Source organism: Mytilus trossulus, chromosome 6 (assembly GCF_036588685.1).
Source record: "Mytilus trossulus isolate FHL-02 chromosome 6, PNRI_Mtr1.1.1.hap1, whole genome shotgun sequence".
Classification (NCBI taxonomy): Eukaryota; Metazoa; Mollusca; class Bivalvia; order Mytilida; family Mytilidae; genus Mytilus; species Mytilus trossulus.
The window spans coordinates 14528332-14551922 of NC_086378.1; the positions used below are offsets into that span (position 1 = coordinate 14528332).

Genomic DNA, 23591 nt, shown 5'->3' on the forward strand with positions numbered 1-23591 from the left:
ACAAATTAATAATATAACTTTAATATAAGAAATTATATTTCAATTACATTGCATAAATAACAGTTTTGGTACAATTCATTTCAGTCATTAACAAATAGGAAAAGCAGTAACATGATGCATGGTACATAGATGTAATCTGATTGATCAACTTAAGGTTACAGAAAACCATGCATACTGTGGCTTATTCAAGATATATTTTTACAGCAGATTTCAGTGAGTATGAAGCTATAGGTAATATCTCTGGTTAGCTTGCTTGTTAGCTGAACCGTGAAGTCATTGTAAGGTTAGGTAAACTACCCTCCTTTCATAATAGACTAGCCCAACAGATAAACAATCTATCTCTCTGTAGGACTAAGCTACTTTAAAAGGAGGGTAGTATACATTACCTAACAATGACTTCATGGTTCAGCTAACAAGCAAGCTAACCAAAGATATTACCTATAGCTTCATACTGACTGAAATCTGCTGTAAAAAATCCTTCAGATTCAAATGTTTACTGATATACGGCATGATAACCGTAACAGTCAATTGAATAATTAAAATAGATATCCCATAAAAATATAACCAGTCACTACAGTATTTAACAAGATATTATAGAGTGATCTTTTTGACAATGTTTATTGTTGTTTTATCACAATTAACAATCTAATCTTTTTAAAACGTTTTGATGGTATGTGATAAGTGACTTGCATTCAAATGATAAAAATTTAAACTCAACAGGAATAAAACTAGATGTTAGTTCTGTTGCTGTATACTGCTAAATTTCACTTCATCCATAATTTGTTCAATAAGTTTGAAAATTGAACTTAAATTTCAGGCACAAATGGATTAAATCCCAATTTCTAAGAACCATTATATGCATGGGATATGTAAAATGTATTATTTTCAAGATTTGGTATTTGAAAATGTCATATGGATAAAATTTAAAAGTTTTCTTTTGTCTACTTATTAATTTTGTTTTAAAATACAACCAGTATTTGCTAGATTTGAATTTTTCATTAACATATTAAATGATTCAAAATACGGAAGGATGAAATTATAAATTCATACAAAGTATAAAATTTTGTAAATCAACATGAATTTTGTGCTATCTCGAATGTAAGCGAACAGAATGTCAATATAAAGATTTCTTTTAAAGTTCAGATCTTCACTAAAATTTTAAGTTTTAAAAGAAATCTGCTGCTTTTGGCCTTTTTTGCTTAATAACTCCAGTTGATGCTCTTCGTTTCTTAAATGACTGACTGCGAGTCATGGCTGGTGAAGGTGTCTTCAGAATTCCGTGGTCAGCTGTCTTAGTTGGATTAAACGATCCTGGACTGAATAGTGAGTTTATACTGTCCTGAAAACCTGGGGAAAATAATAGTACCGTAATAAGTAATCTTGTTCAGGATAGAAATAGCTTTTTTTGGGCCTGTCCCAAGTCAGGAGCCTCTTGTATTATTTTAATTTTAGTTTCTTGTGTACAATTTGGAAATTAGTATGGCGTTCATTATCACTGAACTAGTATATATTTGTTTAGGGGCCAGGTGAAGGAATTTCTTGCTACATTGAAGACCTGTTGGTGACCTTCTGCTGTTGTTTTTTTCTATGGTCGGTTTGTTGGCACATTCCCCATTTTCATTCTCAATTTTACTTTGCAGGGTTGAATACCAATTGGTGGCCTTCTGCTCTTGTTTGCTCTTTGGTAGGGTTGTTGTCTCTTTGACATATTCCCCATTTCCATTCTCTATTTTATTGATACTCAGACCACATGAGAATTGGTAACAACTTTTTTAGTAATTCTCGAAGTTTGACGGACTGTGAATTCATCAATATATATTGAATACAAATTTTCATGGAATTTAGTGGGTACAGGGGAATCACAAATTTATATACTGTGAAAGTACTTTAATTCGTGGGTATCAATTTTCGTGGTTTGAGGAAAATTTACATGTTCGTGGGTTTTTAAATTCGTGGATTTTAGTTTTCTAAAAAAACATAAAAATTAAAGCCAGGTTACAAATAGTCTGGATTGAGGAAATTGCAAAGTAAACATTGATCCGTGTAGATCGTAGTGATAACACTAATTAACCCATGATAAAGTGATCAACAGATTAAAGACCATTGAAGGTGTTAATTAGGCCATAAACATGTCACCTAAAGAAAACAGTTACATAAACAAATGCTATAAACGTATCTTGAATTGTCAAATAATTTTTATCAAAATCAAACCCAGCGTAAAATAATAATTATCCATATGTACGAGAACTATGATGATATAAAATGAACACTTTATCGTACTAGCATATCAATATTGGAAATCTGACTTTCATCGATCAAAATTTGTTTAAGAGAAGTAAAAAAATCAAAAGTACAGTTTAGGTATTAACGAATAAATGGGTATAATCCTGCATGCGGTGGTAGTTCTATGACTGCTATTACAGAATTCTTAGATTTGGCGTTATTCAATATATTCTCTAGATCATATCAGTAATCAAACCTACCGATGGGGATCTTCCCATGTCTTGAATTGCTCAATGGTTGTTTTATTTCGTTGGACATTTAAATTCGTGGATAAAGTAATCCACGAAAACCACGAAAATTGGTACCCCACGAATAAAAGTACTTTCACAGTATTCAATGGATAACAAATTTTCTAATGCAATGTAATAATTATGTATGCAAACTTTGACAAAAACAACCAAAGTCAACCAAAATGCAAATTTAACTCAGTCCATGAAAATTGGTACCTATGAAAACTAATGAATCCACAGTATCTTATTCTAATCTGTAATTCAAACAAATACAAAAGGCAAAACATCACAATGTGTACATAACGTACAAGCCAAGTTGTGTAAGTCATCATATCTACTAAATATGTGTGTACTGCAATGAATAACAATGTGCAGAACAACAGGACCACTTACTTAAATTTCCAGGTAATATACAAGGATGGTCCACAATTCAAAATAAATTACAATGTTTTTTCAGGAATTGAATTATAACCTACTTATTGAATCATTTTTCTTCATGTTAAAGATGACTTTTTTCTTTGAATCTGGACAGGATGTAGGAGCTTCCAATGTTTGCTGTAATGAACAAGAAAAGTTTAATCAATTCATATAAAAATGTCATAATGATAAAAATATTACCTATCTATAACCAAACATCTACCAGATATAAACAAGAATTGTTTTACTATCTGAAAATAGAAGGTTAGCAATATTCCCAGCACAAGCATTTTTTATTACAATGTAACATGTAACAAATTTATGATTCCTGTACAAATTAAATGAGATTGTTTTAAAGTACAGAGTCTTTTCTATATGTTTGAAAATGTATACGATTTTCATGAATTCTGTTAACCTATCATTGGAATTTTCTATTAGCCTTCTTATTTATACAACAAACAAACTGCATTCTCACAGCTTAATGGTTGACTGCAGCCTTTTTTTCATTTGATGAATCTTTTAACCATTTCAGACTCAAATGCATTCTGTGTAAATTTTTCAAAGTGTAGAAACACACACACACCAAAGGCTGTGATTATTCAAAAACATTCTTAATAATTGAAATTTTACCAATCATGAATGACTAGCATTTTCAGTATGATGCATAAAACTGTGAAATGATTCATTTCTGTCTTTTAAATCATAACTATTATTATCTCGTCAGTAACTGTAATATTTATAACCTTGAGCCAAATACCTCCCATCAAGAACAAAATAGACAACCGTATTGATTTATCTGGACAATTTTACCTTTTTGACTGCTGACTTTGGTGTTTTCAGTTTGTTTATAGATTTTCTAACAAAAGCAGGTGGCGTCTTCATTAATGTGTCAAATTTAGCAAACCCTTCAGATTTTGGTGAACTGTTAATTGTATTCTCTTCTATCAATTTCATCATTTTGGCCTCTGAACTTTTACTTTTAGGAGTTTTCTTTGATGTTGGAGTGGAGACATTTTTCTCTTCCATCACAGATTCTTCTAAAGTCACAGAGCTTTTTCTTTTTTTCTTAGATTTCACTGTAATAACCTGTTCATTCTTTGTTATGTCATTACTAACATTATTAAATACTTCAGCCATACTTTGATCAAAAGACACATCATTTAGTTTGTTTTTACTTTTTGATTGTGTTGAGTTATCTCCCCTGGACTCAGACAATACTGAGGCAGGACTATATTTGTTTCCTTTCTTTTTCTTTGCTGAAGTAGTAAGAGATAAATCTAGAGTATCACTATCATTAACTTGATCTGTGTCAGTGTTTTTATTATTGCTGCCTTTCTTAGCTGAATTTGAGATACTATCTACGATTTCATTTTTCTTTTTGCTGCCTTGTACTTTTATTTCTGGTGAAGCTTCATGCACATTATTTTGTTTTTTCTTCTGTTTTCCTGTCTTCTTTGCTGATTCTAATTTCGGACTAACTCCATTGGCTTGGTTTTTATTTTCTTTCTTTCCCAGCCCCTTTTTACCCTCTTTCTTCTTCTTCTCTGGAGACAAAGAAGGTTCTGTATTTAGGTCTTCACTTTTCCTTTTCACTTTCTTCGTTTCTGGTTTAGAATTTAGATTTTCTGTTTCACTACTCTGTGAACCTGAAAATATAGACATAGTTATTCTACCACTGTTTCACTACAAGGATGTAAATAATTTCCTACAGGGTGGCCAACCATTGAAATTTAACATCATGAATGAAAAAATGCACTTCACATCATGGTGGGTGTAAGAAAAAACCTTGTTTCTGCATGATTTTTATACAGTTCTTTAGAAATATTTCATCAATTGTTGAATTTTAGAATATATTGGTGAAAATTCAATTGCTTATATAAAGCATTACCTGAGCTTAAATTGTTTTAACCCAAATTTCCTTTTCTTTTCTTTCAATAAGTCACTTTAAATGTAATATGCAAGTTTTTGAATTAACTGTGATATTTAGATAAACGACAGTTTTTTAACGCGACCTTGACTAAAATTTCAGCTGTCCCTTGACACCATTAGGGAGTATGGTCTTGAGGAAATAATGATAGTCCTTTGGAAGGGGACGATAAATGGCTGACCAGTGTTAAGAGAGAGCCATATCTCTTGCATGTTGAAGACACCCTTGTAGATTTCTAAAAAGAGCAGGCTAATGCTGCTACAAGGCAGCAATCACACTTGCAAAGTGGAAAGGGATTAATATAAGTTGCAAAACTTGTTTCCCAATCCACTATTAATAAATATGTTTAAACTAAGAAAAAACTAACTTAAAAAGTATAGAAAAACGGATAATCTCATTCTAAAAAAGTATAAACTACCTTCATTTTCATCCTGCAAGTTGTTTTTCTTTTTCTTCTTCTTCTTTTTTTTCTTTTTTTTAACCTCTAAGTTCTCGAGTCTTTGAACAGCTAAAGAGATATCTTTCTTTTTTAAAATATCCCCCTCTTCTTCATCAACCTTCTCTTGTGGCAGTATACCCTCATTCAAATCCTGAAATCTTTTACAAAATAGAAAGATTAGAATAAAATCTTTTTACTATTAAATAAAACAGAGCATGCCTGTAGATTTTAAATCCTTACACTACGATAGAATCGCGCAAAATGTCAACTAAAAATATCTGATTACCCATTATATTTTTAATTAGAAGATGAATGTATATTCATTTAATATTCTGCAATGATTAGTAGATCTTATCCTGAGATGTTACTCATTCTCATTTACCAGCATGTCTATTTTTATTTGTATTGAAACGTCTTGTAACGTCATAATGATTCTGAACGTTAAACGTCCATAATTTTGCAAACAAACACACTTTAACGTATCAAACCATCACACTTTAGCGTAGGCCATCGCACTTACGGCCGTTTTTATTAAATAAGTTGGTTTACGGATCCGCCGACCCGAATTTTCACTAATTCAAACTAGAGGCTCTAAAGAGCCTGTGTCGCCACCTTGGTCTATGTGCATATTAAACAAAGGACACAAATGGATTCATGACAAAATTGTATTTTGGTGATGGTGATGTGTTTGAAGTTCTTACTTTACTGAACGTTCTTGCTTCTTACAATTATATCTATAATGAACCTTGCCCATTAGTAACAGAGAAAAATATTTGGTAAAAATTTACATAAATTTACCGAATTAATGAAAATTGTTAAAAATTGACTATAAAGGGCAATAACTCCTTAAGGGGTCAATTGACCATTTAGGTCAAGTTGACTTATTTGTAGATCTTACTTTGCTGAACATTATTGCTGTTTACAGTTTATCTCTATCTATAATAGTATTCAAGATAATAACCAAAAACGGCAAAATTTCTTTAAAAATTACCAATTGGAGGGCAGCAAGCCAACAACCGATTGTCCAATTCATCTGAAAATTTCAGGGCAAATAGATATTGACTTGATAAACATTTTAACTTCTTGTCAGATTTGCTCTAAATGCTTTGGTTTCAGAGTTATAAGCCAAAATCTACATTTTACCCCTGTTCTATTTTTAGCCGTGGCGTCCATCTTGGTTGAATGGCCAGGTCATTGGACACAATTTTCAAACTAGATACCCCAAAGATGATTGTGGCCAAGTTTGGATTAATTTGGCTCAGTAGTTTCAGAGGAGAAGATTTTTGTAAAAGATTACTTAGATTTATGAAAAATGGTTAAAAGTTGACTATAAAGGGCAATAACTCCTAAAGGGGTCAACTGACCATTTCGGTCATGTTGACTTATTTGTAAATCTAACTTTGCTGAACATTATTGATGTTTACAGTTAATTTCTATCTATAATAATATTCAAGATAATAACCAAAAACAGCAAAATTTCCTCAAAATTACCAATACAGGGGCAGCAACCCATCAACAGGTCGACCGATTCATCTGAAAATTTCAGGGCAGATAGATCTTGACCTGATAAACATTTTTATCCCCATGTCAAATTTCCTCAAAATGCTTTGGTTTTTGAGTTATAAGCCAAAAACTGCATTTTACCCCTATGTTCTATTTTTAGCCGTGGCGGCCATCTTGGTTGGTTGACCGGGTCACGCCACACATTTTTTAAACTAGATACCCCAAAGATGATTGTGGCCAAGTTTGGATTAATTTGGCTCAGTAGTTTCAGAGGAGAAGATTTTTGTAAAAGATTACTTAGATTTATGAAAAATGGTTAAAAATTGACTATAAAGGGCAATAACTCCTAAAGGGGTCAACTGACCATTTCGATCATGTTGACTTATTTGTAAATCTAACTTTGCTGAACATTATTGCTGTTTACAGTTTATCTCTATCTATAATAATATTCAAGATAATAACCAAAAACAGCAAAATTTCCTCAAAATTACCAATTCAGGGGCAGCAACCCAACAACAGGTTGACCGATTCATCTGAAAATTTCAGGGCAGATAGATCTTGACCTGATAAACATTTTTCCCCATGTCAGATTTCCTCTAAATGCTTTGGTTTTTGAGTTATAAGCCAAAAACTGCATCTTGGTTGGATGACCGGGTCACACCACACATTTTTTAAACTAGATACCCCAATGATGATTGTGGCCAAGTTTGGTTTGATTTGGCCCAGTAGTTTCAGAGGAGAAGATTTTTGTAAAAGCTAACGCCGGACGACGACGGAGGACGGACGACGGACGCCAAGTGATGAGAAAAGCTCACTTGGCCCTTTGGGCCAGGTGAGCTAATAAAAATAAACGCACATTTGTCCTTAAAAATTATTTCCGCCGACCTCATATTTATCGATTTACTAAGAAAATTTTAAACGGAATTTTTGTGTTTACGATTCGTATTCTGGTTCCTATTACTGCATTAAAAATCGTTAACCAGTGCACCGGAAACGTGACTGGACAGCTTTCCCTGACACCCAAAAACGAACAAGTCGCCCTGTGACGATCCTCGCTTTCAGTCGCTTCCACCATCGTACATTTTCAATATTTACCAAGTTGATGAAACATCATTTTTTCATTGATAATTAAAGAAATTAAGACATTATCTTAAGAAAAGAGGCTGAAGCATTGTATTTGCAGTGTGTAGCAGTTTATTTGGTAAATTTCACATGCATTAAGAGACTTTTAGTTACATCTGATTGATTGGTGTATATAATTCCCTATATTTTTTTCATGGATTGAATTTGTTTCAAACTTGATTAAAGTTGCTCAACTCTGAGACTATTACACTAGCTAATATCAATATATTATGGCCCAGCTTAATAACTTATATATTTTTTGATGAGAAACACTGAATTTCATACTTAAGATAATTAAATTGTAATTGATATATTATAATTTCTTTACATTTTTCAAAATAAAAAAAACAAATTTAGTGCTAGATATTAGTTGGAAGTTTCTCACAAGAACCTGAGTAAAACTTTTAATTTGAAATGTTACTTTAATTGTATACTCAGATATGAACTGAACAATATAAAAAGAACATTATTTACATATGACCCTTTATACTATAGTAAAATCCAAACATTGTAGGGCACCTCGCGAATGAGCACTTCTCTTTCAAATCTCACCACTTCTCCCTATCAGTTTCAAAAAGAGAAGTCACTTCTCCCTAGAATTCTGAAGAAGTGTGAGCCCTGCTGATATCCGTAAACCAAGTAAAAAAAAACTGGAAAGATCTAGTTTAAATTTATTTTTTTTCCCTCCTCCTACCCTAAGTTTTTTGGGCTGATGTCCGTAAACCAACTTATTAAATAAAAACGGCCTAATCGTGACTATAGCGTTTTAGCGTCCACATTGCACTTTAGAGTCCTACATATTTATGTGAATAAATATCTACCATCCACAGTTTCTGATTTTATTTGTTTTGAAAACAAATATACATTATTTACATTATCTCACAACTAAATTAATTTGGCTATTAATAGATCAAAGCATAACTGTGTAGAATCTCAATATTTGATTAGGCGGAGTCTACTGTAGTACTACAACATATGCCTAATATATCATGTACATGTATATAATACTGCTTACCTTTTGACAAGTCTGTAGAGTCTGTTCCTGTTCTTACTAACACAGTCTTTATTGCTGCCTAATTGGAACAGTTCATCTGCTATAGCTTTAAAGTCAAACTAAAATAGAAACAAGGGAGATTATTCAGTATACAACACTTCTAATCATCAAACAAAAAACAGAGACAAGGGAGATAATTTAGTATACACCACTTCTAATCATGAAGGAGGATGGAGCTTTAAAGTCAAACAAAAACAGAGACAAGGGAGATAATTTAGTATACAACACTTCTAATCGAGTAGCTTTAAAGTCAAACAAAAACAGAAACAAGGGAGTTAATTTAATTTAATCATGCATATGTACATGTACCAGACAAAGAACTCTAAATAACAACAAGTGTGCATTAATCAATATTAAAGATAATTAATCATATGTTATGTGAGCCCTTGATCAACAACAACATCCATGTATTGATTAACTTATCTTGTTATTTTGTAACATTCAAATTTAGGTACAAAATTATAAAACAATTAGCTTTTCAAAACAGTTAGGATGTTTATAATATTTGTCACTGTACCTCTTGTGTTGGTTAATATACATGTCAGGTATAAAAGTATGAAATGATAACTGTTCTTTAGATATAGAGCAGACAAAATTTGTTAAGGATGGACGGACAGATTGATGAATGGATGGACAGACTGATCACTATAGGGCAACTTGCCATAAGCTTTAAGGCCAGGCCCAAATTAAATTTTTTACTAAAATTGTTTTTGATGTTACATATAGAGATACTAAAATCTCCTTGACTGATTTTCATTGTAAAATATTTCTTCATGCATATTATAAACCAACCTGTAGTCTAGGTGGAATTTCTATATCTTCAGGATCTTCAGTGTCTTCTTTTTCTTCTTCATCAATGTTTTCTTCATTATCACTGTCTCCTTCTTCTTTCTGTCATTAGAAATTATTCATTAAATATCATTATCTAAATACATGTATATGTGAATTATTTGGACTTTTGAACTCTCTTGTAAAATAATATTCTTTTTCTCTCCAGCATTATTATGAGACATTTGCAACACAAACTTCAGTATTGAATAAATGATTTAACAGCATTAATAATTACCTTGTAAGTAGTTAATAAATTTACTAACAGGATCACACATTGCTTTATTTTAAATATTCATATGATAACTAGGAAAAGCCAAATTCAATTCATGTGTATAAAAAAGAGAATGATTTTTTCCCAATCCAATACTGTTTTGCGAAACAAGGCTGAACAAAAGAAGCTATGAAGTCAATCATATTTTTTTAATTTCTAAATGTTTAAATGTATGTAATACATTTACATCCCAGTGGTTGTCCTATGTTGCTGTCTGTTTAATGTTTTTCATTAAAACGTCAGACAGTTATGCACCAGTTCAAATGGTCAGGCTGTATTGTGATTTATAATTGCTCAATTCACACCATTTGGACTGTGGTGCATAACTGTCTCATTGGTAATCATACCACATCTCATTTTAAATAGGTAATTTACTTGAACAATATAATAGATTATTGCATAATTACTTGTTAATATTATAAAGTTCAGAATTTTATGGCCCATTCACTTTTTCGGAGATTATATTCACTAATATATGTGCAATGACCACTTTTTGGGTGGTTTTTGGGTGGAAACACTTTTAAAATGATAAACACACATTTTTAAATACTGATTAGACTATGAAAATATGTTTTTCCTACCTCTATTTGTTTTTCAGCTGCTGTCATAGCATCATCCACTGTTTGTTGTATAATGGCATCAAATACTCTTGATACAACCCTCCCTACAACCACACCACTGAAACAAAAAAAGTAAACTGAATAAACTGATATGTCACACCGTTATTTAATTTTTAACAATGCTCGTGTTGATATTTTAATGGCATTATTTAAAAATAAAACCGAAAGAAGAAAACTATGAAAACATTTGAAGTCAATACATTAAGAAATGGCCCTTAACACAAATCTTACTCAAATTAGGACGTCTCTATGTACAGACAATCAAGGATAATTTCTCTACTTTATGTAGTTCTGGAGGTTTTTAAACAGTTTCTTTAATTCTATGGAAATTTATACCTTTATGAGCCCATTGTTTAATTTTTTTTTTATCAATGTGTGGTTGTCGGTAATCTTGGAAGGTCATAACCTTTATCAACTTATTAAATGAATCAAAATATGAGAACAAGGGTTAAAGAAAATGACAACTTTTTGTAATGTGGAATGCACTCGAAGGGGTTTAAAAAAAATGATTTTATTTTTATTCATTACTGAAACAGATTCTTACATTGTTTTTTCATAGGATTTATCCAATCTCAATAGTTAAATTATAAATTTTAAACTCCTTGCAGAGGTTTGGACTTTATAATGATAATTTAACTATCTCTATGGATAAATCCAATAATCAATTGGTATCAATGCAAGAATCTATATTTTATGAAGGAAAAGTTACAAGTTAAAACCAATATTTAGGGAATATGAATTAGATAAAAGTGTATCCAACATTTGTCCAAAGAAAAATACTTAAATATTAGACAAAATCACTTACTTTCTGGACATCTGTATATAATTAGAGAATGGTGCCAATAAACTCAAAACTTTGCCTGGCGGTAACTGTAAATGGAAAAACAGAAAACTAAATAAATTTTGTAATGTCAAATTTTTGTTAAAGATTATAGTAATGTGTATTGGCCTAGGAAATTATTCAAGTTTTGATATAAAAAATAATATCCTTATCATGTATTTATGTATATAACATCCAGAGAGGTGGAAATATCCTCACTAAGCACAATATTCTCCTAAAATTTCACTCTTATTTACTAGAAATTGACAGGACAGTGATATAAATAGAGTTAACCTAAAGGGTAGAGAAAGTAAAAAAACAATCAAGAGGAGACAACTCTAATTTGCCCACTGTAAAATCAGTAAAGAATATCTTGCTGATGTGATCAAACTTTTTATTTATAGACATCAACCCAAATCATTTATTCATTTCACAATATTTAATGGCTTTCTATATGCGTTCGAATACTTCTTATTTTGAAACTGTTTCCTTTTTTTTTTTTGGAAAGTGTGGATATTTTATTATGCGTTCTTCAGTGAAGATACGTCCCTTCTCTGGGTACCAACTGGGATTGTCGTGGATATTTAATTTCTTGATTTTGGCAAAGTCTGCATACATTCCTTTGCAAAATCTTCGAAAATTAGAATCCTACAAATATTAATGAATGCACAGTATATTTAATTTAGAGTACAATATGTAGATAATAACAAGAGTGCACACACTGAAATGTCTCGCCTTCTTTACTAATCCTTGATACTATCTTGATAGACCTAAATATAAAGCTTTATTAAAACTGTCACATAAACTCAACATTAACCAAGAAAATGAAACATTGATCAATGAACAATGAAAATGAGGTCAAGGTCAGATGAACCATGCCAGGCAGACATAAACAGCTAACAAATCTGCAATACAACAAATAAAGTTGACTTATTGCTTATAAATAAAGAAAAACAGACCAAAACACAAACACTTAAAACTTAGCAATGGACCGTGAAAATGAGGTCAAGGTTAAATAAAACCTGCGTTACCGACATATAGATCATAAAATAATTCCATACACCAAATATAGTTGACCTAATGCATATAGTATTAGAAAAACAGACCATAACACAAAAACTTAACTATAACCACTGAACCATGAAAATGAGGTCAAGGTCACATGACACCTGCCAGTTGGACATGTACACCTTACAGTCCTTCCATACACCGAATATACAAGACCTATTGCTTATAGTATCTGAGATATGGACTTGACCACGAAAACTTAACCTTGTTCACTGATCTATGAAATGAGGTCGAGGTCAAGTGAAAACTGTCTGACAGGCATGAGGACCTTGCAAGGTACGCACATACCAAATATAGTTATCTAATTACTTATAATAAGAGAGAATTTAACATTACAAAAAATCTTAACTTTTTTTTCAAGTAGTCACTGAACCATGAAAATGAGGTCAAGGACATTGGACATGTGACTGACGGAAAGTTCGTAACATGAGGCATCTATATACAAAGTATGAAGCATTCAGGTCTTCTACCTTCTAAAATATAAAGCTTTTAAGAAGTGAGCTAACACCGCCGCCGCCGCCGGATCACTATCCCTATGTCAAGCTTTCTGCAACAAAAGTTGCAGGCTCGACAAAAATGCTTGACCATCTGCTAATTCAAACCAAACTTACTACAAAGTTTCCTTGTATTATACTAACTCAAGTTGACCAATTTCAGGTAGAGAGAAGTTGTCTTATGTTTATAATAGCATATTTCATTGAGCCTTACCTCCTCAGCACCAACTCTCTCAAGTTCATCTAAATAAATATCTGTAAAATGTATCTTTAGTCCGTCTGGTGAAATGTCTTCCTTAATGGTCATTATCTTATTGGACAGAATGTCGGTAAACTTGGTAATGAGACTCTTTTTCCATTTCTGTTTTTTAAGAAACTCCAATGACTGGGTCAACATGTTACGAAACAACTGAAAAGTATTTGAAAACAATCAATAATGTTATTAATAAACTGATTAAAATATTTAACTTTCATCTCATAAATATCATCTTATATCCAACAAATATCTTACAATTTCAATTGATGACAGCAACCCCATCTGGGATCATATTTTCTAAATGATTGATAAAATATGAACCATAAACCAGTACCCTTTACTTTGAATTTATTTGATTTTATAGTGGATTGAAGAAAATGGGATTTTCATGGTTTTTCCAAAGTCTGCAGGCAATTCTTTGAATTTTCTGATTTCCTTGAATTCAAAGTATACCTATACAGATAAAAATTTGTCTCGCATGAATTAAAAAAAAATCACAGTAAAGTCCACTTTTGATAGTAATTAAGTTAAATACATGGACATAGCTAATTTAACCTAACTTAATAATAAAACAGTGTTTCAATGTCTCTAATTTCACACGAACAATGAGGCAACATGAAGGATACTTACCATCATGAACTTATCCATCCTCCAGCGGTCTGTGCCATTCCATTCCCTAGCCTCTGTCTGTAAGAACACTTGTATGAACAGTAATGTGTTGTCTGGATGACTGAATACATGAACCAGTCGGGACATAAATCCACACATCTCCTCCTACAAAGATCACAAATATTATTAGCTGAGTATTAATCAATTCAAATGTACAAAAAGAAATATTCAACTCTTTTCTCATTAAAAAGACAACACTATTCGTAAATAAATTACAGCACCAAGGGCAAGGGTTAATTAAATGTGTTAAATTAGTTAATGTGATGCTCACTAGATAATCAATTAAGAACTTTTGATATGAATCTTTATTAAGAGTGAGTCACGTCCCTGACACTGGCATCTTTTTATCTTGTTTCTTTTTTTACAGTGTAGTATACAAGTAGAAATGATTTTAAAAGTCATACTATGATAGGATGTCAAGTGATATGACAAAGGAAATTTAGAACTTATTATTGCAATAACTATTTTTTACTGTAATTAGGGGAAGGTTGCATCAAATTTTAGAGTAAAAAATTTATAATCATTAATGAATGCATACAATTGTTTTACATTGTCTTATCGGGGCCTTTTGTAGCTGACTATGCGGTATGGGCTTTGCTCATTGTTGAAGGTCGTACGGTGACCTATAGTTGTTAATGTTTGTGTCATTTTGGTATTTTGTGGATAGTTGTCTCATTGGCAATCATACCACATCTTCTTTTTATATACTCATTCTGTTGTATTCAAAGAAAGTTCTCTTTAGGTCAAATGAGGCAAAAAGAAAAGGTAAACAGTAATGAAATGAGGGAGATCAAATTTCATTTCAAATTTGTTAATAAACAAATAAAAGTCATAAAATTTACTTTATTTGAAGTGTATAGAATGGTTTTGAAATGTAATTGCACAATACAATGTTTGAACAAGGCCCCAGATAGCTTCAACTGGTTCAGTATCAGAACTTAAAGGGATTGAAATGAATAATTATAAGTTGTATTTCAACTAACTTCCAATGGGAAATTAGTTTATAGACATAATTATTCTTTTCAATCATATCTTAAAAGTATATGTTTAGAATATCCATTTACACCATTCTAAATAAAAATTTAAACCTGAAGAAGTGCTTTGTCCTGCATCCACAGACAGTAGTGGAGACCTTTCCATATCTTCAGGAAATCTGCTTCAGTAAAAGCTTTTTCTGTAAATAATTAAATAGGACATGTTAGAAAAAAAATCATAACTTCAAGTTGAAATCAAGCAAAGTTCTATAATTCAATATATTTCTTGGATATTTATATTTTCCTTCTATAATGTTGTTACATATGGTATCATCAAGAACATTTAAAGAAATGTAGCTCCACATATTAAAGTAGGAACCAACTTCTTTTATCTTTGTCACCAATTTTAATTCAAACTTATTTTCTTACAATAGTATATAAATTTCTTGTCGGCTACTGTATTGTATAAATCTTCAACCAAAGTTTGATCAACTTCTTCAATGTTTAATTTTAAAAGTTCATTAATTTTTTAAGAATTTCTTGGTTTTGGTCTATAAATTCGATAACTATTTCAGGTAAATGGGTTATCTAAGCATAATTTTCTGTGTGGTCAAACATTAAAAGTTAACAATAAGTGCAATATTGCTATCTGATGGTTTTACAAACAAACAAATCATATGAACCAAACACAAAAAAATTATTTTGGCTTCAATATATAAACAATTCTGAAGAGATATACACTTCCCGAGACAAAACTAGTTAATTTATATAAATATATTATCTTTAACTATCTAATTAAGAAAAACCTAATGGAAACACACTTAATAAAAAGATATTGGAGTAATTTAACCATTGACATGAATCTGTCGTTTGTAAATCATATCCAAAATGAAGCTAATCATAAGATGGGTCTCAGATGCAGCTGTTGCAGTGGGAAAGCCAAGGATCGATTCTGCGCCTCCTTCCATATGACGTAACGGCCACAAAATCAAGGGCGACAATTGCGATTTTTACATAGAGGGCGACAGTATCGTGCCATCTCAGTAATTTGTTTACATCGTGTACTTGTGATTTTTCAAGAAATTTATTATTAAAGACCATTAAACTTGTGTCATTTCATCGTCAATTAGTTATATAGGTAAGTTTTACAGGTGACCATGCTATTTTTTCTTCTTAGAAGATTTTATTATACAAGAAATGAACATCTGAAAATGGCAAGTGACGTTGTTATTTTGGAAGATAAAAATATGGCGGGTGTTTTCCCCTTCTGAAAATAACTGACACATTTGCATCCTATTGGCTATTTAAATATAAAATAACCAAAAATAGTATCTATGATGATAGGAGTCCCTACATATTTGCATAAATACCCATCACTCCGTGTCAAATTGTAACTGAGTCTGCGAAAAGGAAGCACATAAATCGACGCCATTTTTCAACAAATAAAGGTTTCTGAGTTCACGAAATCCTAGTATTATTACTTTTAATGGTTAGTAGAAAGATATGAACATTATCCATAACATAATTTATTGATCAGATCAGGTTATGGCTATATGTTTGCCTCTTTACGATGCTGAAATCCATTAAATTCCCACAGACCACACGAAATAACACCCCTTTCTCAGCCCGAGACTTCAATTTTGACTAAAACTTGAAATTTGGCCTGTCAATGTTAGCATTTAAATTTTAATTAAATTATTACGTTTGTGTTAAGTATTTGTACTGATTTGTTTGGTTGTCTCGAATAGTAAAAGGTTAATTAAATGTTTTTTGAACCCAAGAAGTGTGACAAAAACAAACAAAATAAAATTATAAGAAAAATATAATAACTACATAAACAGATAAACTTATAGTTCAATTTTATCCTAAACCTCTATCCATCATTTCTTACAGATTGTACAGGGTGAGGGTTCACAAAATAAGGAACCAGGGGTAGATACAGCCATTTTGAAAAGGGGGTTCCCTACCCAGGATAAAGGGGGGTTCCAACTAAACGTCTCCATTCAAATGCATATTGATTGTCCATAAAAAGGGGGATTCCAATCCCGGAACCCTGGATCCGCCAATGGGAACTATAGCTAATGTATAAAGAATTGAAGAACTATGACTAAAGGAACAAAGAATAGAGAAAATTGACTATGTAATAAGGAATAGAGCAAATGACTTGCTAGTCCAAATAATTATGACGTCTGTCAAGGCTATTTTATTTTTTTATCTGGGACACCTTCCTTCTCATCCCAGAAAAAAATGAAAAAATATCCTAGCCAGAGGTCATACAATTATTTGAACTATTGATGTGCTAATTTATATATTGAGAAAAGAGAAATGATGGACAAAAAGTATTAAAAAAAAAATAGAGACAAATGAACGTAAAGAATAAATGATTAAGAAATGGAGAACACCCCATTCAGACGCTAGTTTATCTGAACAGCAGCAAAATTATTTTTGCTGAATAGTGCATAAAGGCATTTCCCGTTTGAATGGTTTTACACTATGTGTAGTAATTTTAGGGCCCTTTTTAGCTTGTTGTTTGGTATGAGCCAATGCTCCGTGTTGAAGGCGGTACATTGACCTATAATGGTTTACTTTTATAAATTGTTATTTGGATGGAGAGTTGTCTCATTGGCACTCACACCACATCTTCCTATATCTATGTAAAATATCTTTTAAAGATTTCAGGTATATGAAATATCAACCAGTACATGCAGTAGGGCAGTATAAATTCTGCCCCTCCTTCCATGCAAAAAAAACCCAACAAATTATGTGATTTATTGTTGAATTTTATTGCCACATTCAGTATTGGCTAGGTGTTATGGCCTGGTTTTATTGGTTGTGGATACATTTAATATCAATTATTGGTATGAAGACTTAAAGATATGAATGATTGAATAAAAAGTAACCTTTTAAATAACAGATTATCTGAAAACAATCATAGTTTATACATTATGGGATATTCTCATGTTTAAAGGCTTTCATGTAGCCAAAAAAATGCCTATATATCCACTCCAAATGAGTATTTTGGGATAGTTGTCTCATTGGCAATTATTCACATCTGTTTAGTTTTCCATTAGTGAAATTCGAATAAAAAACATTGAATTCCAATTTATATGTGAACCTTCTGAAGTTCTCAATTCTTTGACCACATAGAAATTAGTAGACAATTAAAATATATTATAATTTCATATAACAACTGTAGAAAAGTTCGAAATTATTTTCATTTGATAATATCATCTGAAAAAATTATATATTTTCAGATAACAATAGGAAGAAGAAGAGCAGGATTTCTTTTATGAGGATTTACATGTATGGGACAGAGGACTATTTGACTTGATTTTACTTTAACTTGGACTTTTTAACAATAATACTCTTAAATTATTTAAAATATTTTTTACAAATGTTTCATTTTAACACTTTATTTATGACACTATTTATTTATCATCTAATAAACGTTTATTTCTATTAAAACAATTGTACATTTTTAAATATACAATGTGAAACACTCCATCATTTTATATTGATAACCTGGGGTTAATGTACATGAGACAATATTGCTGTTGCAATACAATAAAACCCTGAGATTCATAGATGCAAAGCTAGCATATTCATAGGGCTTTAGTGGTTGATTAAATAGAGAATCACTGGAGCGGGCTCCTCTTAAGTCAGTCAGCAGCCCCCTAGAAAAAGTTCTGGATCCGTCAATGATATCAGGCATTTACATGTATGTACTGTAGAATTTGAGACATACAATTTTCAGAGATATAAAAAGTCAACTTGATGATTTATTAGGTGTGAAGGACTGAAACAGAATTGTTCACTTCTCCTAGACATAGTGAGGTACATGTATCATTCAGGTCTCTCAAATGGCCTATCATGACTTGACTTTTCACTGTTTTTCTGAAGTGTGGTATCCCCTGCACCTAAATAAATCATTTTAAGTAGTCTCTCTTTTTTCACACATTTTTGATGAAAAGTCTAAACTAATATTCAAATTAGAAAAAAGAAAACTGAGCAACTAGAACCCACAACATACAATTGATATCAGGTGTTCCGGAAGAGTAAGTGACGACATCAAAAGATCAATGTAAGATAAAAAACTTAATTCAAATAGTTGGGGGTGGGGTGGGGTTGAACTGCTGCAAGATTTGGTTATCCGACATTGATTTTTACATATATCCATATGGGTCAATCAATTTTTCCCAAATTAAGTTAAGAGGGGGTAGGGGGGTCAGTGAAAAAGCTATGTGAATTAAGTTTTTTTTATCCTTCATTGAACTTTTGATGCCCTCCCTAAGTAGATCCTGCTCCTAGTGTAGTATTAGGAATGAGATGTCCTGGTGCCCTTTTCCTATATGTAATCACATGATTTTGCAAATTATTGCAATTGTGTGCTTTTAGAATGGAGTAAAATGTGTGAAAAATTATTATATTGCAGAAAAATCAGCACACAGATAAAGGAATGGTATGATTCTGATTAAACTATAGATCCTGTGTCCAAGCCTTGTTTTCTTGTAGATTGGTGTAAAATAAAAATGTAGGTCAAGCATTAATATCAATGCAAGAAAACAGGATCACCAAAATCAGAGTGAGACATTCATATGCCATTTTCCAAGTAGACCTTAGACATTTTGTTAATGCTTTAAATGGTCATATATCTCTAACATGTATTAAGAATTGGATGTACTAGGCATTGGGTATTCCTATTGGATGTTAATCTCAAGTTTTCAAAGAGTTAAACATGCCCCAGGGCCCAGACACACCCAAACATGAATGGTTAGTGTACACCAGGTTGCTTGATATGCATGATAAGGACAGGACAGACATTTATAAACATGTCACTTTGTGCATGTTGTGTGAGTGTCAACTTCCAGCTTGCTTAGTATTTTTTTATATAAACAACAAGAACGAAGACTAAAAATCAAGTGAATATTAGTGATGCATTAGATTAAAATTTGTTTATTGGTACTTTTAAAAATTGACAAATTGATTTCAGATTAATATTTGCCATAATATTTACTAAATCAAAGAATGACTGTAACCATTACCCTAAAATAATAGCTTAAACAAAGATTAACTGAGTGCTTACACTTTGCACTTGCATAGGCTTTTTATCCAGACAATGACTTTTGACTTGCCCCTTACTGAACTTTTTGAAAAGTTGGGGGAAAAAGGGGGGGGGGGGGGGGGGGGGGGTACTTCCAGACAACTGAAGTCATTTATATGGAAAAATTCGTTCATAGATTAAACCAGTTTCAATGTACTACACACATCTGTTCCACACAGTAGCATAATTAAATAACTACAGAAAACGTAATACGAGGAGTTTGGGCAACATGCAAACCATCAACAAATGACGGTCTAAAGCCTTCAACCCATCATCATTTTTAAGTAAAATATATAAAATCCTGGTAACATCCTTCATTGTCTCAATCAATTTCGTGGTAAATAGCTGTGAAATATGACATAATTTGCTTAATTTTGCAACGAAATAACTCCAAAAACGTTTGAAAAATGTTGAATTTCGACCTCCGGTTGAAGTATTTATTATGTAAACAAGAGGCAGAGTGACGGGGAATCCTATACATAGACATGTGCCCATATGTTTCTGGGTCACATTTATTTATATCTCGACCAATGAAAAGCTTCAGGATGCATTTGTGTCAGTTCCTAGCAAACGGGGGGATTACCCGCGTTTTTTGGAAATACGCGGAGGACGTCTTTTGATTTATCATATTTCAGTAACGCAGCACTTATTTTAATACCTTTTTTGGCAGTCGTTTGACAAAATCTATTCTAATGAAAAATTAACCTGAAACACTGATGGATGTTAAGTTGTTTTAATAAATTTATTGTCTGAAGCACAGGCTATGTTTTTGATTACACGCTGGTTACAGCCCCACCTCGAAATTTTTAGATTATCTCCCCTTTCCCGCGGGACCACCAGAAGGAGCTCTTCAATGTCACTGGCTTTCCCACTGTTGTATCATTTCTAGCGTTGGTCTTGCTAGTGATGCATATGGACCATAATTTGGTATTCGGCCTTTTGTTTCTTTTTGTATCCTTTTTTATAAGTTCTTAAATTTTAACTTTTATTTAGTGGGTTGTGTTGGTGTTAGAATAGTATGAATGGAACAATTGAGTTTTTCGAGAAAAAATTAATACATTTTGATTCACCGTTTACGTGACATGAAACCAAACAGGAAACCAATCTTTATTTTCTTTATTTTGCACAATATAATTCAAAAGGCATAAATAAACACCATTACTAGTGTTACTTGCTTCATGTTAATATTTAAAATCTATTTTCAATGTTATATTAAAGTTTTTTTTAAACCTGACAGGAAACCATAAGAAACCAAAAGCATTTTTTTATTTTTATTTTATTGCAAAATCTGCTTAAAATAATCTGAACAGTATACTTTTTCTTAAAATCCATCGTAAATGTAACAGTATTATAAAACTCCTAAATATGTGCTTGTTTTGAAAACAATTAGTACAATTCATTCAGAATTTTCCATATTTTCTCCATTGATACAGGATACCATAATCGTTGAATCATGATGTTTAAGCAAAAAAAATATATTTATATTTGGTTTTGATTTTCCAGTTAATATATACAATTTATTCCAAATCATTGGCAATGTAACATTCTTTAAATCCAGTAAAGAAAATTCCTTTAACTTGGAATTAAAATCTTTAAAATAGACACAATGTGATACTTGTGACCTGTACACCATCTACAGGGTTTCCACATTTTAACCTACTTTAGTGGGCTAAAATCAATAAAGTACTTCCTTTCAAGTCATGCATGCTAAAAGTTTACCTCTCCTTTGACAAATTTATTGCGTTTCTAATAAGTGTTTGCAGAACATGAATAAAAAATATTAATTAAAAACTGTGACAGGATTCCAACTTTGTACATTCCAAGTGTAACGGTATATTAACATGTATTTTTTATTAAATTATATTTATTCACCTAAAATATCCAGTAATATTTACTGCTGAAGTTAAATCAATCCAACGAGCATTGGTACAATGATAAGAGACGTAATTTCGATTGATTTTTCCAAGGACTCTTCACGTCATTATCGGGAAACGAAGTGTGTTCTAACGTCTGTCAAATATGAAATCGATTTTGTCAAGTCATTGGACATTTATTTTCACACAGGATCGTATGTAACATTATGCACATAGGAAAAATAACAGACCACCGGCGCAATCTCTTTGACAATTGTATTTTCCCCTTTTAAACAAGACGAAACAAGTCTACAGATTATGTTTGCTAACATCCCGTTGGAAACAAAAACAATGTTTAGACCTAGTATTTCGTACATCCGGCGGTAATGGCGTGATCACATGTTAGTCACATGTTTCACGTATGACCGGAAATGGTTAGAACTTAAGGACAAAAACAATTTTAATAAATAACTGGACTTCTGTTTAGTGTGAAATGTAACGCATAACGGCAACGTAATTTTCTTACTTAATTATTACGAAGATCAAAACAAGACTGTAAATCATCTCGGATTTACCTGTTTGAACATCTCGCGAGAGTTCATATTTGCATATTGTTTTTAAGAATTCTATTACAACAAAGCAGATTACATCATCTAAAAATTGCGTTATGAAATCGGACACAAAAATCACGCCACTGTTCTTACATCTGCTACATAAATACTTATAGTTCTCGGCATTTTCTTCTCACTATTCTTATTGGTCGATGTTCTTTGTTATTTGAAAGCAAAAGTTACGAATTTGCCGGTGACGATTATCTACAAATCATTCAGCGTTATGCTCTTCGGAAGCAATAAATAACGCGAGAAACGACACAAAAATACGGTTGTAGAATCTTTGAAATTCGTATATTTTAATTTTTTTTCTAGGGAAGTGTAGCATACACTTGTATGTTGATAAAGATAATGGCATCTTTAGATGTAGTTGCAACTTTTCTTACAGTAATTCACATTTTATCACTTTTCTATAGTTATAGGAAACGGAGCCCAATAGCAAATTATGGTCCATATATACTTCTTCATTTTTAAATTTATTGATCTTGAATTGACCTTTAAGTTTCTCTTCATTATGTTAAAAATTTGTGTGGCTGTTGTTGTGATATTATTGACATGTGTGTTCCAATTTGGGTCTGTTCAGTGTTTGTATCTATAAATTATATGTAAGAGAAACGAGGTAAACTTGCACACCTTTTTTGGTTAAAGATTTCAATTCAAGCCATTTTCTTAATTTCTTCATTGCTCTGTCTCTAATCTTCTTCTCGTTTGATGCCAATCTTTGTGCAAAATGAACCTCAACTGAAGCAGTTTTGCTGACATCTTCGTTTGCCATTTCTTCGATTTGATTTCCACATGTGCCGGAAATGCAGACTGTCTACCTAAATTTTAAACCAAATGCGGACAAGTTGTAATTTTCCCGGTATTTGGCACTTATCATTTTTGGTTTATAAGATTTTTATTAGTTGCTGAGACTATTAATAATTATTTATTCTAGCGTTAGTAAAACAGTCCCAGTTAATTATAAAACAAAAAAAAATAATTGTTTTGCTTTCTAAAATGGTTGGTCCAAGTGAATCATAGATCGACACTTTTCCCCCCTTTTTTG

The 23591-nt window shown here is 31.8% G+C and overlaps 1 protein-coding gene across 1 annotated transcript; it reads right to left on the reverse strand.

Annotated features, from left to right (window-relative positions):
* Nucleotide 1: 1 nt before the first annotated feature.
* LOC134720845 (ribosomal RNA processing protein 1 homolog A-like) lies at nucleotides 2-23359 on the reverse strand. Its single transcript, XM_063583405.1, has 12 exons — nucleotides 23177-23359; nucleotides 15093-15178; nucleotides 13966-14109; nucleotides 13294-13488; nucleotides 11503-11567; nucleotides 10659-10755; nucleotides 9768-9866; nucleotides 8937-9034; nucleotides 5276-5454; nucleotides 3741-4576; nucleotides 2990-3068; nucleotides 2-1347 (listed from the first exon to the last, which is right to left on the reverse strand). The coding sequence occupies exons 1-12, from the start codon at nucleotides 23316-23318 to the stop codon at nucleotides 1166-1168; spliced, it is 2202 nt and encodes a 733-aa protein (XP_063439475.1). The 5' UTR covers nucleotides 23319-23359; the 3' UTR covers nucleotides 2-1165.
* Nucleotides 23360-23591: the final 232 nt, after the last annotated feature.